At 41.0% G+C, this 15591-nt stretch overlaps 1 protein-coding gene across 2 annotated transcripts in view; it reads left to right on the forward strand.

The window, feature by feature from the left end:
* The window catches only part of SMOC2 (SPARC related modular calcium binding 2), a 191993-nt gene that overhangs the window by 44429 nt on the left and 131973 nt on the right, over positions 1-15591 (forward strand). For both annotated transcript variants that reach the window (XM_038397794.2, XM_043511322.1), the window contains exon 2: positions 13599-13770. In XM_038397794.2, the coding sequence (XP_038253722.1) occupies positions 13599-13770 (172 nt within the window). The remainder of the gene's footprint in view (positions 1-13598; positions 13771-15591) is intronic.

Below are 15591 nucleotides of genomic sequence, written 5' to 3' on the forward strand. Positions count from 1 at the left end.
GACTTCACGTGAAGTGGGCATTCAGAACTTCTAAAAATCATATCCTACAAGCATAGGACAGAAGGCAGTTAAAGCTCTTTCTGAAAGGATAATACATCGAGTCTAATCCTTCTCTCACTGAAGCCAGTAGGAGTTTTGCTATTAAGTTCAGTGAAGGCAGGACCAGATCCTAAAACTGTGCAGGTCAAAAGAACAGAACCTCCTGTAACTGGACTATTAATGCACTGACTAGGAACCCAAACTTGGGACAAAAATCAATAAAAGATAGTTGGGTTCTCCATTGCTTTAACGGTTCCATAGCATCTTACCATATTTCCGTATATATATATTCCCCCTTTCAGACTGCTTTTCCACCCCTTCAGAAACAAAAGGGAATCAATTCTGCCTTAAACAAAGCAAAAACGAGCAGATATAGAAGAAACATGAGATTAAGTGGCACTTTTGGACCCTTTAAAATGTCCCATTTCTTCCTCTGTAGCTTGTGCCGCTTTTCTTTTTCTTATTGCAGGATCTCCCCCACGGAGACTGGGAACACTGCTAATCATAGGCCAGATCCTTGCATACCCAAAGCACCCACTGAACTCAGTGAGGGTTACCACTGGAGATTTTGAGGGAAGAGGGACTGCAGGAAACTGAGTCTGGATTGACGAGCAGTTAATTTTTGTCCCTTTCTTGAATTAGGATTGAAAAAGAAAATGTCATTAGGTTTGATTGGGGCGCAGTTCTGTACATCTGGTCCACATGGATAAGGAAGCCAGACTGACACATTTGTTGAACGGCAACACGGGAAGAAATGAATTTGCTGACATACATCTTAGCCATACATCCATCAATATAGCATAATACAGCTCACTTAACTAAATGCCTGTTAAAGCAATAAACATTTTTTAAAACAACCACACCAAAGCATAACATATCAATCAAAGCAGAGCCCTATTTAACAATCAATTTACTGTGCTGGACTCAACAAGCTGATACTGTAGTTTAGTACATTTTCAACACCAGAGGAATGCAGCAAGCCTCTCTGGAATCCCTGAACTGCAGGCACTGATGGAGTGAAGCAAAATAAGGTCCTAATTGATAGGCAACTTGGAACTGACCTTGGGCACAGACCCAAGGCTGCTCTGCAAAACCATCTCGACTAAATGAAATCACATACTGTAGCTGGTTTATCAACCATCACTGACACAGCTCGCTTAGAAAGAGGACTGATGGGTAAGTCACACCTGAAGAGTTACATGTAATGTAATGAGGGAAAGAGGTGTCTGTGCTCAGAGGTTTAAAAGGGCCCCTTTCAGCAAGACCACATTTTAGCAAACATTAAAGACCAGCCCATTGACAACTTATGGAGACCTTCTGTTAAAAAATGATTCTTCAGGAATAACAGTATAGTTTCTGTTTTCCTTCTTGAGATATTAGTGTGGAAATTGATTTAATACATTGCAATTTAGACCAGAAAAGCAGCATTGTACTGTGAAAGCAGTCTTTTACTTCAGGGGCTTCTTTGCAAGAGCAATGACTGAGAGGGTTGTACTGCCTTCTCAGGAATAAACAAAACAGAAAAGCACAATAAGAACCAAGAATACTCACTGATTTGAGGGATGGGAGATAACCCATCATTCAGATACAAAATGGCAGCCTTAGGCCTGCAGCTGCTTCTCTCTCCTGCATTTAAAGGATCAGCTCTGAAACAAGCATGCTGGGAAAGGCTCTTATCAGAGGGTGAAACCTCCACACTCCCTGAGAGCTGAGCTGTGACTAGGCAATTAGGGAGTAGCTCCTAGGGAAAGTATTGGACTCCTACCTTTCTAAGGGCTGGGGATATCCCACATGTTAGAAAACTAGAGCTTGGTATTTTTGAAATATTTGTGCCCTTCTGTTGTTCTCTAACAATATATTTCTAAACTAAAATCTAGATCTTTTTGGACATCAGCTGTTTCCTGTGCTTAGAATGTATCCCACAAGAGCACATGGTTACAGTAATATTAGAAAGGGACTGAAACTGAAACTGTGAGGTTCAGATCCAAATTTCCCCCAAGTTCATAGTTGTTTGGGTTGGGGATTCCAGTTCAGGACCCTTATAGAGACAGCCCTGGCCTGTGAAATCCACAGGTCTGTTTTAGATTTTGATTTCTGGTTTGCATTTCACTCTAGTTAGCATAGCAATACATAAGTAAGTTCTGCCCTGTCCAGCTAATACCAGAGCCAGGTCATATTGCTGTAATAGGATTTGTGTTTCTTAAAAGTGCTGCTGCTTCTGCTTATTGTCCTTTATAAAATCATAATCATGTGCCTGCTACATCATTGGTAGTTGCTATGTAGATTATTATGATGCAATAAACAGCAAATTCATTTGTGGTTCTGTAGGAGCAGCAGGAACAAATGATTGTCCAGGCAACAAGTCTTCATTTGCAAATATATTTAATAAAGGAAATTAGAGGTCAGAATCTCAGCTGGTGTAAATCAGCCTGGCTCCACTGATTACTCAATGGTCTATTTTATTAGTCACATGAGTGATGATAGGAGTTAATGGAACTATGCTGATTTACATCAGCTGAGAACGTGTTCTAATGAGAAGAGAAAAACAGAAATTATTGGTCTTGGTTCTTCTAATGCACCTTTAAATCCAAATAAACTCCACTGACTTTACATTGGTGTGTGATAGTAGCAGAATTTGGCACATTACAGATAGTATAATAGTTTTTAATAGAACTTCCTATGAGCTGACTTTTTATGTTCCATTGGAGAGGCATCTTTCTAAACAGGACCTCCTTAGAGATGCTGTCTTATATGTGTGGATAGAGAATTGCATTATTATCTACTCTGAGTTTTCCATCATTATATCTATCATATATCTAGCTCTGAGTTTTCCATCATTGTATTTATGAAGGATTAGCAGCTATAGAGGGGTTGTTCAAGATCCGCTGTTCTATGGAAGATATGTTAAATCCAGCAATCATTTGGAGCCAGCATTTTGGAGTTTAACTGTGATAATGCTGCCCTAAATCACTCAGTAATGAAAATAAACAGTGGTAAAAGCAAAACAAACCAACTGTGACCCTAACTCTTGTCCCTTCAGAGTGAATCCTGAACTTAGGGTGTCTGTTCTGTAAACAATACATTATAAGACTGTTATGGTGTGCTCCCTTTCTGGCTGAGACCCACGGGAATTAGGCACCTAAATACCTTTGAGGTTCTGGGCCTGAGATGCTACCCTATGTAAAGAAACAATCTGGGGGTTGTTTGTTATGTAAATGTGTTTTAGCGCTTCATCGCTTATCTGGTGAATGATAAAATGGAGGGCTTGTTCACACTAGGAAAATAAGTAGGTTTTAGGCAAGTGAGCTAAAACAGTTCCATGGTCATATTTTGCCCTAGAATAGACCATGACCAGCAGATGTTTTAAAATAGCACTGTCTTCGTATATACTGGAGGCCAAGTGGTGTTTAGCCTTAGCATACAGCCCTGATTTCTATCAGTTTAGAACACATAGTACAAATACAGATTTCCTGTGCATGGAGTGGAGAAGTCAGAATATTCCATTCAACATCCCACAGTAAACTGATGCAGGATAAAAAAATTTCTTTCAAAACTTTATGACAAAGTCGTACGCTTTTCCAAGGAGAACAGTGGATTTACTTCTCTCTCTGTCATGCTTGGTTCTCATATTTTCTACCTGAGGACAAATTGCCAACCTTTTGGTTTGGCATAATTGAATTGCATTTTACCCCTTAAAGGACAAAGTCAATTCCATATAATTGTGCACTTTCAGCTCTCTGTTTTCCCCAATGGATAGGCTCTATCCTGTTGCTATTAAAGACAATGGGAATTTTGATGTCAGTGAGAGTGGAAGCTGGTTCTGTCTAAGGCCTTGCCTACATGAAAGGCTTACTTTGAGGTGTGCCACTATAAATTCTAATGGGTTCTTGTGTAGTCTGTGCACTTTAAGGGTTTAGGTTGGTGTAATTAAATCACTTTAGTTAAATTGTGCACATTTTCTTAGGGTAGATAAGGCTTGAGAAAAAGACATTCTTCTCCCCTGCCTAGCTCAAATTAGAATTAGACAACAGCAGCTCCTAAACCCAAAGGTACATATTTTTCCTAAGATGATACAAAATACATATTGCATTATTTCACATAACATAGAGTAGAATTTTCCCAGTTACAATTTAAAACATTGAGCCATATCCCATGGCTAATCTTTACACTTCAGTTTACACCTTCCTGTTATTTATCCTGCCCTGACCTACAAGATGCAGAGCATCATGCAACTGCTTCCATGCACAGGGACTGTAATATTGGCCACGGCCTCTCTGCCACCTTGCACATGAGACTTTTGACAAACGGATGCACCTAGCTGTGGACTCATTGACCGTATACCACTTCTCCACCCTAGGAGGTTCTCTACAACCTCCCCTCCACTTTACTTGAGTAAGAGTTGCTGCACAGCACTGCCTTGCAGAGTACAAGGTGTGTGAAATCTCCATGCTCAGTCTCTTTGAAGCCTGCCCTCATTGAGCAGTGGAATTGTAGTAACTCAGCTGCATTTGAGTACTTTCTGGGCCCAAGAGGTGAGGTGTGGGCAGGAGGTGTCCCTATAGGAGTGAAACAGGATTCCATCACGAATTTGGAAAATCTAAGCTAAATAGAGGAAATGCATGATGAGACACCGGTCACAGTTAATGAGTTTAAGAGAACTTGTCTCTTGATGGACAGTTTAATCGCACAGTCAAATAATAACCTAATGCCTATACTTGAGGTATTGGAAAATCTTTCTAATGGACTGGCGTGCTGCTTGTGGTTGAGGAAATAAGCATCCCCACCTTCCAAAGACCAGCTGTGGGACCATTGACAAGCATGGGTTACAAAACCAAACTGAGAAACAAAGCAGAGCGGGAAATCAGATATAGAAATAATTTTCTCAGTTTAAAGTACCGTTTTGTGTATCTGCAGTTCCATAATCCTACAGTTCTAATGTTACTGAATCACAGCAGTTAAAAAAAAAAAAGAGAAGAAACATCACCAGGACTGTGTACACTGCAGGAGAGCAATTTACAACCAGCATTAAGAACCTTTAACACAAGAGACAGTGAGAGAGTTCTATTGGAATACCATGTGCTGGGGATATAAGATGGCAAATAATGGCATTTTATCATTTCTCAGATTTACAAAATTTTAAACTAAAATATCACACTCTGTGAGTTGATTTTTAATGGAGACCATCTGTTGTATTAATTGAGGTATGCTAAGAGACTCAAGACTCCTCCAGATTTAGTACCATCTTCATCATTACTTCTTTGTAGCAAATGCAGTGTAAAATATTTACAGGTTTCAGAGTAGCAGCCATGTTAGTCTGTATTCGCAAAAAGAAAAGGAGTACTTGTGGCACCTTAGAGACTAACAAATTTATTTGAGCATAAGCTTTCGTGAGCTACAGCTCACTTCATCGGATGCATTCAGTGGAAAATACAGTGGGAGATTTTATACACACACAGAGAACATGAAACAATGGGTATTACCATACACACTGTAAGGAGAGTGATCACTTAAGATGAGCTATTACTGGCAGGTAGGGAGGGTGGGGGGAAGGAAGAAAACCTTTTGTGGTGATAATCAAGGTGGGCCATTTCCAGCAGTTAACAGGAATGTTTGAGGAACAGTGGGGGGTGGGGGGGGAAATAACATGGGAAAATAGTTTTACTTTGTGTAATGACCCATCCACTCCCAGTCTCTATTCAAGCCTAAATTAATTGTATCCAGTTTGCAAATTAATTCCAATTCAGCAGTCTCTCGTTGGAGTCTATTTTTGAAGGTTTTTTGTTGAAGATTAGCCACTCTCAGGTCTGTAATCGAGTGACCAGAGAGATTGAAGTGTTCTCCGACTGGTTTTTGAATGTTATAATTCTTGACGTCTGATTTGTGTCCGTTTATTCTTTTACGTAGAAACTGTCCAGTTTGACCAATGTACATGGCAGAGGGGCATTGCTGGGACAGGAGTAGCAGCCGTGTTAGTCTGTATTCGCAAAAAGAAAAGGAGTACTTGTGGCACCTTAGAGACTAACAAATTTATTTGAGCATAAGCTTTCGTGAGCTAGATAAGAATACACAATCTAGCACTTTGCACATAAATATGGTACCAGCTTCTGTAGTACTGTCTCACCCATTAAGACAGGAAAATGGGCAGAAATCTTAATTTAAGGCTGGATCTTCTAGCCCTTACTCAAGTATTTCTATTGGGTTCAACAATATTTATTAACAATATTTCTGTTGGCTTCCTGTGAGCAAGGGATGCAGGGTTGGACCATCCTGAGCTGCTACAGTGTGTTCTAATGCCTGCACATTCCTTTTACTCTTTTTTTCAACAGACATAAGTGAACATACTAATATGCTTCCTATAAGCTATCTTTTCTGGCAGTTGTTTGTCGTTTTGTCTTCCCTACTCTTAAATCCCTTAGCTTGCTAGCCTGGTGGAAACTGTTTAAGTGTACAACACAAATTCTCCACTGAGGTTTGGCTACCCAACAAGTTATTCAAGTGGTTTTGTCTCATAGGGTTTCTCTTCATCCTCTGCTTTTCCAGGTTACTCCAATATCCTTGAACCTATAATTTATCATAATCTCATCTAAATGCTTTGAAATAATAAAGAGCTTAAATTGAACTTTTTTGGCTGAATGCCCTCCAAAATGTAACTTCATCAGTGAACACTCAGTATTCCAAGAAGGTGGGTTCTGTTATTCAGAGTTTAAACAGCCTCGGAGATTTTCAGTCTAGTTCGGTGTTGTGAAATTGATGGCTGCCTGCTGTAATCGGGCATATTGGCCGTACCTCTCTCAACAGGTTGGTTGTTTTGGTCTGCCTTGACTCGCTTTAAGATACAACTTTCCAATGACACTAAAGTAATTTGCTCTCAACACATTTAGTTTGGCAGTATTCCAGAGATGGATTGTGATGGTGGTGTTGAGGAAATGTTGTTTTCTTGGTTTATTCCTAAACTTTCATAGCATGACAAAAGACAGGGAAGCACAAGAAAAAAATCAAGTGACAAGTCTAGAAAATTTCAAATTTCACGTTCCAAATGAATTCAAAGACTAGTAATGGCGAAAAAGGCATTGGCAAAATCTTGCTAGAAAGACTTTAAATGATCAGTGTCCCCACTACCTTGAAATCAAGGCACAGAAAGTACATTAAAACATGAGCTGGGGCATGGAGAACCTGCGGAATTGGTGATGGGATAAAAAGTTACTGGTTCAAAAGAATAAATGGACACAAATTGGACCTCAGGAATGGTAACATACAAAAGCCAGTGGGAGAACACTTCAATCTTCCTGGACATTCTATAACAGATTTGAAAGTAGCTATACTTGAACAAAAAAACTTCAGAAACAGACTTCAAAGAGAAACAGCAGAACTAAAATTCATTTGCAAATTTAACACCATTAATTTGGGCTTGAATAGGGACTGGGAGTGGCTGGCTCATTACAGAAGCAGCTTTGCCTCTCCTGGAATTGACACCTTCTCATTTATTGTTGGGAGTGGACTACATCCACCCTGATTGAATTGGCCCTGTCATCACTGGTTCTCCACTTGTAAGGTAACTCCCTTCTGTTCATGTGTCAGTATATTTATGTCTGCATCTGTAATTTTTACTCCATGCATTTGAGGAAGCGGGAATTTTTACCCACGAAAGCTTATGCTCAAATAAATTTGTTAGTCTTCAAGATGCCACCGGACTCCTTGTTGTTTTTGGTTCAAATCCAGAGCAGGTTGGAAGTGACCAAAATTTAGTGTAATTTAATGGCTGTTCAGTGGCCATTTCAAAATGAGTTTGGTAGTCTCAATCCAGTTACTAGTGGCCAGGATGTTCACATTGGCCTTGACTCTAATTTTCCCTTTGTAGGCACTCTCCACAGAGAGATCAATGATTGAGGGCCTGAACCAAATCATATTATTTAATTTATTTGTACAATGGCAACGCCTAGAGTCCCCAGCTGACATGGTACACTGGTTACTAAACAACCAGACAGTAAGAGGTAGTGCCTTCCCCATAGGGCTTACACTCTCACTAGAAAACAGAGTGAAAGAGTTGGAGAAGGATGGTCTAGTTGTTAGTGTAGCACTTTGGATTCAGTTCCTTCCTCGGTCATAAGTTACCTGTGTGACCATGAGAAATCACATAGTTTCTCTCTGGCCCAGATCCACAAAGGTACTTAGGTGCCCAAGTCCCAGTTTTAGGCTCCACTGCGATCTGCAAAACTTCCACTTAGGTGCCTAAATTCACTCAGCAGCTAAGTTTTGGCAGTAAAAGTTTCCTTTGTGCCTAAGCTTCTGTCATTGGGCACACACACGGTTGCCTCTCTTTAAGCGTCCAGACACCTATCTCTCATCTAACCCTCAGAGCAATCCACAAAGTGAGGGAAGATATGTGATCATCCACCAAACTTGCATGCAAGGTCTGGACCTTGGATCTCCCACCTCAGTGCCCAAACCATCAAGCTTCAGAGTCGTTCTTGCCGTCTCTCTGGTTCAGTGACTCCTTCATTGTTTAACCACAGTGTTCAAATCCTTTCTTTCCCCACATGTAGAGGGGGAAATTACACCCAGGTGTTCCATGTCCCAGGTGAGAGCTCTCACTATTGGATTAAAAGATATAGCCTGGGCATCACTTCCTCCTTTGGCTCGCTTGTGTAGAGCAAGGCAGATGCCTAGCTCATTCTCCCAAGAAATGAGTTAGGTGCCCAAGCCACCAGACTCCAGAGGAGGGATTCCTGGTTGTAGATCACTGCAGCCCAATCTTCAACGCCTATTTCCATCAGCAGGGTGTGGCTTAGTAAACGCCCTTCTCATCAGCATCTCCCATTGCTTAGGCAATTCCCATCTCATGTTCTGTCTTTTGTGGATATCATTCTTAGGCACATATCTCCCCATCCATTGTGTAGGTAGCCTAGGTTCCTAACTGAGGCTTTGTGGATAGCAGTGTTGTTCCTGTGATTTTTCTAGGCTCCTAAAAGTTAGATATTGCTCAGCATTGTAATCTCTAAATCCCTTTGTGGATCTGGGTCCCTACATCTCAGTTCCTAATCTGTAAAAGGGGGATATAGCACTTCCCTATAACGGAGGGTTGTGAAGATAAATATGTTAAAGCTTGAGCTGCACTCAGATGTTACAGTGGTGGAGGGCATGTGAGATCCATAGAGAAAAGAAGTACTATCATCCATCCCCCTTTATAGATGGGGGAACAGCGTGACAGAGATTAATTGTGGTTTTGCCAAGATCACACAGAAAGTCTGTGGCAGAGCAGGGACTTGAATCCAAATCTCCTGATTTCCCTTCAAAAGTCCTAGTACATTCTTTTTCTCTTGGGATGTCTTGTCATTGACTTCAAGGGATCAAGTGCTGGATGAGGATGGAGACCAAACTACCCTCTCATCCGTATTCTCATCAGGGTGGATGAAGATTGCATTTCCACTGTTTTTTCTGTTAATCAATAGAGTAAGATTAAGTCTCTACAGCTCCCACTTTATTTATCTAGGTATTAATGTAGCTTTTCCTGTCATCATAGTATCTGAGCACCCCTCGAGAGAAAAAAACACACACACAAATGACTATGAGGGGGAAAAAAACATAGCTAAAATGACAGGTTTCAGAGTAGCAGCCGTGTTAGTCTGTATTCGCAAAAAGAAAAGGAGTACTTGTGGCACCCTAGAGACTAACCAATTTATTTGAGCATAAGCTTTCGTGAGCTACAGCTCACTCTATCGGACGCACCCGGTGGAAAACACAGAGGGGAGATCTACATACACATACAGAGAACATGAAACAGTGGGTTTTATCATACACACTGCAAGGAGAGTGACCACCTAAGATGAGCCATCACCAGCAGCGGGGGGGAGGGAGGAAAACCTTTCATGGTGACAAGCAAGGCAGGCCACCTCCAGCAGTCAACAAGAACATCTGAGGAACAGTGGGGAGTGGGGTGGGGTAGGGGGGAGAAACAACACGGGGAAATAACTTTACCCTGTGCAATGACTCATCCATTCCCAGTCTCCACCCAAGCCTAAGTTAATTGTGTCCAGTTTGCAAACCAACTCCAATTCCGCAGTCTCCCGTTGGAGCCTGTTCTCGAAGTTTTCTTGTTGAAGAACAGCCACCCCAAGGTCTGCAATCGAGTGACCAGAGAGACTGACGTGCTCTCCAACTGGCTTTCGAATGTTATAATTCTTGACGTCTGATTTGTGTCCATTTATTCTTTTACGTAGAGACTGTCCAGTTCGACCAATGTACATGGCAGAATTGGAGTTGGTTTGCAAACTGGATACAATTAACTTAGGCTTGGGTGGAGACTGGGAATGGATGAGTCATTGCACAGGGTAAAGCTATTTCCCCGTGTTGTTTCTCCCCCCCACCCCACCCCAGCCCCCACTGTTCCTCAGATGTTCTTGTTGACTGCTGGAGTGGCCTGCCTTGCTTGTCGCCATGAAAGGTTTTCCTCCCTCCCCCCCTGCTGCTGGTGATGGCTCATCTTAGGTGGTCACTCTCCTTGCAGTGTGTATGATAAAACCCATTGTTTCATGTTCTCTGTGTGTGTATGTAGATCTCCCCTCTGTGTTTTCCACCGGGTGCGTCCGATGGAGTGAGCTGTAGCTCATGAAAGCTTATGCTCAAATAAATTGGTTAGTCTCTAGGGTGCCACAAGTACTCCTTTTCTTATAGCTAAAATGCAGACACAAGGCATAGGTTTTTCTCTGTCAGTTGATGCATCTGCTCCTGAAGCTAATTCCTATTAAAAAGGAAAAAGCAAAACAAAAGAGTGTTGTCAGCAGAAAAAGAATGCTTTTATTGTTTGTTCCTGTGGTGCTAAAATGTGAAAATTACAGTCAAATTCCAACTATATGAATAGTTCTGTTTTTTTTTAAATGGAAGCTGTGAGGTTGTCTCTCCATTTACAGAAAATGATAATTATCATGTCTTCCCATAAGACATCTGCATTTCCTCACTTTAAATGCTAGGAAATGCAAACAAAGCACAGTTTTCAGAGTAGTAGCCATGTTAGTCTGTATTCATAAAAAGAAAAGGAGTACTTGTGGCACCTTAGAGACTAACAAATTTATTTGAGCATAAGCTTTCGTGAGAAAGCCATCATAGGGCCTAATCACATCAGCCACACTATCAGAGGCTCGTTCACCTGCGCATCTACCAATGTGATATATGCCATCATGTGCCAGCAATGCCCCTCTGCCATGTACATTGGTCAAACTGGACAGTCTCTACGTAAAAGAATAAATGGACACAAATCAGATGTCAAGAATTATAACATTCAAAAACCAGTCGGAGAACACTTCAATCTCTCCGGTCACTCGATTACAGACCTGAGAGTGGCTATCCTTCAATAAAAAACCTTCAAAAACAGACTCCAGCAAGAGACTACTGAATTGGAATTAATTTGCAAACTGGATACAATTAACTTAGGCTTGAATAGAGACTGGGAGTGGATGGGTCATTACACAAAGTAAAACTATTTCCCCATGTTATTTTTCCCCCCCACTCCACTCCCCACTGTTCCTCAGACGTTCTTGTTAACTGCTGGAAATGGCCCACCTTGATTATCACTCATAAAAGGTTTTCCTCCCCCACACCGCTGGTAATAGCTCATCTTAAGTGATCACTCTCCTTACAGTGTGTATGATAAAACCCATTGTTTCATGTTCTCTGTGTGTGTATATAAATCTCCCCACTGTATTTTCCACCGAATGCATCCAATGAAGTGAGCTGTAGCTCACGAAAGCTTATGCTCAAATAAATTTGTTAGTCTCTAAGGTGCCACAAGTACTCTTTTTCTTTTTGTGAAACCACAATTTAAGCATGAAAACTAAGTGGATTTATGACTGGGTTTTTTCTCTTCACTAAAATAAAGGTGAGCTATATATAGCCAATACTTTCCTCCAGAAAAGGGAGGTATGCAAGTCTGCAGGCTTGTGTATTTTGGATGCACAAATTCTGCTTTTATTCCTCTTCCTTGCTCAAAGCTTTCCCCTCTCATTAGCCTACATACATAACCTAAAGCTTTAAACTTTCCTGTATCTGACATTAATCGTAATAAAGCATCATTGCACAATTTGTAAAACCAAGCCAGCATTTCAGCTGGTTGATGACATTTTGTAAGGTCCATTTCTCTGTGACTTGTAATGCCCAGGAGGGTGATTATCTGCTGATAACTACATGCCTTTCATACCTTATTTCTTATTCAGAAAACAGTAAAATGATAGAGAAAATTGTTTGAGGACTTAATGGATTCACCTCCTTGGCGGCATCAGCCCTTTTGATGCTTGGAAAATAAAATTTTAGTGTTCATATCTGTCTGAAAGTGAAAATGGCATAAAAACTAGTTAGGGTTAGGGAAATGTGTTTCAATGCAAGCAGATCCTACTTTTCTCAATTCCAGGAACAATGATAAGCTTATATGCACCTGACAGGAGACTAAAATCCAAACTGATGACCATTTAGCATGTTCAAAGTGACTGTGGAATTAAATTATTTTTTTTTCTCTAACCTGTTGTAACTCCTAGCTAGAACAACCTGACAGAGAGACTTCAATCATGGCCTAAATTTTCTCCCCTCTACCTCCATTACTGGAGGAGGTTGGATGACACAGAAGCGGGGATCAGATGTCCTTCTTTGTGGTGTCTGTCCCAATGTGCCTGCAGAAACCACTCCAGTCCAAATCTGTGGGGGGTAGGAGGGTAGTCTCTGCAGAGCAGGAAAGGGTATGCTGGGGTTGGGGCTCATGGAAGAAGTCACAACCCATAACATGCCTCTTTCCAACCCTGGCAGATATATATCCTGGAGTTTAGGCAGCATTAAGTAGCCTGGCATTTTACTCTGGGTGAAATTCATCTCTTTGCAGTAGGGCCAGAAAAAGACCCCTGCATGCACCACTTAAGACTCACATAACCCTTTTGAGGACTTACGATGGATGTTGCTGGCATATGGGTCTGTGCTGGCTGCTCTGCACAGAGATGAAAGGATTTTGCACAAGAAGGCCAGTAGCAACAAGGCTCCCACGCTGGATGGAGGCGGGTCTAACCATTATCACTCAGATACACCATTAGCTCATTATTGCAGAATGAAGCTCATGTTTTATGTAAGTATCCAGACTGAATCTGAACCTTTCAAAGTGTTGCAGCTCACCCGTGGCTACTATAAGTAGCTAATGGATCACAGTAAATCCTCATTTCTGTTTTGAAGGGGGTTTCAATTTTCCAATATCAGTATTTTTGCCTGTAAAGGCTCTGAGCAACCTCCTTTCTCTCCAGAATAATTGTTTAATGTTCAAAGTTTCCCTAATTAAAATAATAAATTAAGTATGCACTGCAGCGATGTTTTAATTGCTAGTATTTCACATTAACAGCTGAACCATCCAAAATCAGGACACACCAAATTATCTGTTATTTAGCATACAATTAAACATTTTTTGGAGCGCACTTGGGTATATTCTCTGGCGTAGGTGATCAGGAAATGCTTTTCATACCATTGATGACCATTGACTATTGGAGTGAACTTCCCAAAGTCTCATGCCTTTTTGGTTTTGTTTTTACTTTTAGTTTTTGAGAGTGGACCAAGACAAAGACCGAGAATGCAGCCTGGACTGTGCAGGATCCCCTCAGAAGTCACTTTGTGCCTCTGATGGTAGGACTTTCCTGTCCCGCTGTGAATTTCAACGAGCAAAATGCAAAGATCCTCAGTTGGAAATTGCATATAGGGGCAACTGCAAAGGTAAGCACTGCAAAGCCTGGTGGGTTCAGAATGTAGAAACCTAAACTAAATTAGGGGTGTTGTAGTCTGATAATCAGCAGGAACAGTGGGGTTTTAAGGGAATGGTTTCAACCCCACTAGACAAGAATTGACCCAAATATCTCTAAGTATGGTAAGAATGGGAGGTCTAGATCCTATTCTAAACTCTGCCACTGATTTGGGGCCTGATGCAAAGCCTATGAAGTCAATGGCAGTCTTTCTGTTGATTTCAGTGGGCTTTGCATCAGGCCCATGTTATGTGATCTGGTTCAAGTGTAGCTTGATTTTCCCATGTGAGGGGTTAGGGGGGGAAGTTGGTAAAGTGATGAGATGCTCATCTGAAAGATATGCTGTTCGGGCAAGTTATTATAATGATATTATATATGAAGATACATCAGTCAATGCAACAGAAATAAAATAAACCCAACTCCTTACAAAGCAAATGATTTATATTTATTGCCTCAGAGGGATAATATGATGTTTGGTCTGGATTCTGCAAGCTTTCCTTTCCAAGTGCAGATGACCATTCATGCAGTACAACTTTCAGGATAAGGCCCTCTGTGCCGGTGTTTTACTGGCTGATGAGTCTTCACATTAATTGTGCTACAATGAAAAATTCACTAAGGACCATTTCCATGAGTAAATATTTGTCTGAAGCAGCCATTTGAAAGTATCCCCCAGAGTTTCAAATACAAAATGATTAAATCTTTAATTGAGAACCCTCCTCTGCTAGACATCAGTATTTTGGTGATTTCCCCTGATATCTCAAGCATCCATGTGTTTGGCTGGGCTGAGCATCTTTTTGTTTAACAAGGAAACTCAATTTTGTGAGATTAATTCAAATATGTTTTTCTTAAAATCCCTAATTTTAAGAGACAAAATTGGTTTCTTCTAGAACTGGATTTGCAAAAGTGTCTAAATAAGTTAGGAGCATATATCCCATTGAAAATGAATGGGAACTGCACTCCTAAGTCACTTGGGTGTTTTTGGAAATACCACTCATAGTCCCTATGTGGTCACTTCTTCATCTAGGGCCTGCCCCAACTTTCATTGACTTCAATAGGAGTTGGATTGGATCCTCACTGTTACTTTCTTTGGCCTGATGCTGCAATTTATTGTGCGTGGGTGGACTGCCATGCCTGGAAAGGTCCTTTTTGAAGTCAGTAGGGCTCTGGGTAGGCGCAGCAGTTTGCCTGTGTGCAAGATGTTGTAGGATTGAGGCCTTTGTTTATTTCCCTCCAGTTCTTTGCAATTTCCTGAAGCAAATGTTCTTATGCCCTTTGCATATTTATTTAGACACATAACTGCACCTCTCTTGAAGCCTGATTCTGTGAAGTGATGAGCACTCATAATTCCCTCTGAAGTAAACGAGAATGGAGAGTGACTCAGCCCTTGCTGGACTGGGTCCACAGTTAGGATTTTCCTGTGTGTACCTCAGAAATAGGAACCAAACAGATTCCTGTTTGAGGCTTCCTGCCTACCGCCTTAAGTACTTTCCATTGAGGCGGGCAGGCTCATTCTTCTACTTCTTAATTACATTCCTTTTGCTAGAAAAAATATGTTTGTTTTGATTCAATTTAATAAACAAAAATAATCACCCAGGAGGTAAATGCATGGGTTTAAATGACAAGAAAGAAGTCTTTTAAATTTGTGTTCATTTTGAAATCCAGTGAAATAAGTTTGAGATGGCAGCAAAACCTCATTCTCCTTCCCTAGTTCCTTCATTTGTTCTATCAGTTCTCCTTCTCCCCTAAGTTCAGAGACACTGGGCAATGGGATGTCCCAACATTTCAATTCCATTAT

Source organism: Dermochelys coriacea, chromosome 3 (assembly GCF_009764565.3).
Source record: "Dermochelys coriacea isolate rDerCor1 chromosome 3, rDerCor1.pri.v4, whole genome shotgun sequence".
Classification (NCBI taxonomy): Eukaryota; Metazoa; Chordata; order Testudines; family Dermochelyidae; genus Dermochelys; species Dermochelys coriacea.